At 44.5% G+C, this 2,006-nt stretch overlaps 1 protein-coding gene across 1 annotated transcript; it reads right to left on the bottom strand.

The window, feature by feature from the left end:
* Nucleotides 1–643: 643 nt before the first annotated feature.
* Nucleotides 644–1,747, bottom strand: LOC134360887 (ATP synthase subunit gamma, mitochondrial-like). The gene has a single exon (XM_063075763.1). The coding sequence runs from the start codon at nucleotides 1,712–1,714 to the stop codon at nucleotides 818–820; it is 897 nt and encodes a 298-aa protein (XP_062931833.1). The 5' UTR covers nucleotides 1,715–1,747; the 3' UTR covers nucleotides 644–817.
* Between the last annotated feature and the right edge of the window lie 259 nt (nucleotides 1,748–2,006).

Below are 2,006 nucleotides of genomic sequence, written 5' to 3'. Positions count from 1 at the left end.
AAACAAATAGGGCATTGGAACACACTTCAACTGCAGAGCATGTCCCTCGTGGGAGGGACAGCTGTTGGTACTGGCAGGACATTCCCACCACCACCATTTCCCCCTCTCTGGTATGACCCCTGAGTGAGGGAGTATTGACCTAACCACACAGTAACCTGACCCTGAGCAGCAGTCCTTTGTGTCTCAAGACTTCAAATTGCTGTCTGCCACTCAATGTGGCAGTGGGCAAGCCACCAACCCTTGGCTTCCTCATCTGTAGATTGAAAGATGGCATTGCATTCTAGCACAGACCCCAGCTTCAGAACCCCCAGGCATGAGGGATTGGTCACAAAGTTTTTCTCTGAAGGGCCAGATAGTAAATATTTCCAGCTTCACAGGCCTTACTGTCTCTGCAGCAATCACTTAGTTAAGCTGAGGTTTTAGCTCAAAAGTAGCCTGAAACAATATATAAATCGGCATGGCTGCTTTCCAATAAAGCTTTATTTTCCAAAACAGCCAGTGGGCCAGATTTGTCCTGCAGGCCATCACTTGCTAACTCCTGCCCTAACTGATCCCAAAATACTGCTGGACTCCTATGATGGAAAAGAGGATTGGAACATTAGGGTTTCTGTGACTGGCCACTTTTTCTTTTTTTTTTTTTTTTTTTTTCTTATTGTAAGTTGTTTATTGTAAGATAATTTACAAATATCTTGCTGTCTTTAGTAATTCAAACAATGGACCAACAATTTCTTCTGCCAAAAACAGCAATACGCTAAAAACAAAATCAGCTGGCTGAATTTTCCTTCACCTCTTTTCTGAGGATGAAACTTGATTTTCATTAATCCAGAGCTGCAGCACCGGAGATAATTTCAATCAACTCTTTTGTGATGACAGCTTGGCGGGTGCGGTTGAACGTCAAAGTCAATTTGTCAATCATCTCAGAAGCGTTCTTGCTGGCGTTGTCCATAGCTGTCATCCTAGCACTCTGCTCACTGGTGGTAGACTCCTTCAGAGTGTAGTAGAGGATGTTGGCCAGATTGTATTCTTGGTAATTTTGTAGCACATCAGCATCAATATCATCATAGATACTCATGCTTTCAGCACTTGCAATAGTATTAAGGGAAAAGATGGGCTTTTCTTCTGTTTTATAGGAGATGACAGACCTGAATTGATTAAAGATGATAGAGCCTTCATCAAATTCATATCCAGAATTTAATAATTCAAGGGCAATGACTGATGCATCTCCAAAAGTAGGGGGCTTTCTTCCCACTTCTTTGAATGTCACCAGGAACTGGTCAGAATGAGTCCTGTAAAGTATGCCCCTGATTTTATCACCAATTCCGACAAGCATAACTTCTTTTCCAGCTGCTGTGAGCGTAGCCACCTCATTTTTCATCTGTTTAGCAACAGAGGAATGAATAGCACCACAAAGTCCTCGATCTGAGGACACACCAATAAGGAGGTGTTTCTTCCTGTCTTCAGGTGCCTTAATATCAGCTTTTTCATACAGAGCCAAAGATCCTATTCCATACACTCGAGCCGGTTTCAGGTCCCTCTCAGCTCGGGCATATTTTGCTGCTGCTACCATTTTCATAGACTTGGTAATTTTCTGGATATTTTTGATTGACTTTAGACGCCTGGTAATATCTTTCGAAGTTGTCATATTTCGAACTTGGATCCATTGCGGCTGCAAGGCCCAGGCAGAGAGCCCAGCGACGCCCGCCCGAGAGAACATGGTGGCCCCAGCTCTGCTGAAGGTCGGTCCGACTGGCCACTTTTTCTGACCACTCCACCTAACCAGTCTTGCCATTGACATTCGATTCTGTCCTTTAAAACCTGAGTGACACTGATTAGGAGTTGTGACGAGTGCCCTCCTTCAGATGGAGCTTTTAGCTGGATGACATTGGGAAAGTCCCTCTGCTTCTCTGGGCCTCCTACTTTTCCTCTGTAAATGCACTCATCAAAGGCCTTCTGAGGACAGGTGCAGCAGCCAATGGGGTGTCCAGATAAATAGCCCCAGAACACTG

Source organism: Cynocephalus volans, chromosome 12, assembly GCF_027409185.1.
Source record: "Cynocephalus volans isolate mCynVol1 chromosome 12, mCynVol1.pri, whole genome shotgun sequence".
Lineage (NCBI taxonomy): Eukaryota > Metazoa > Chordata > Mammalia > Dermoptera > Cynocephalidae > Cynocephalus > Cynocephalus volans.
This window is presented reverse-complemented; position numbering and strand designations above follow the sequence as displayed.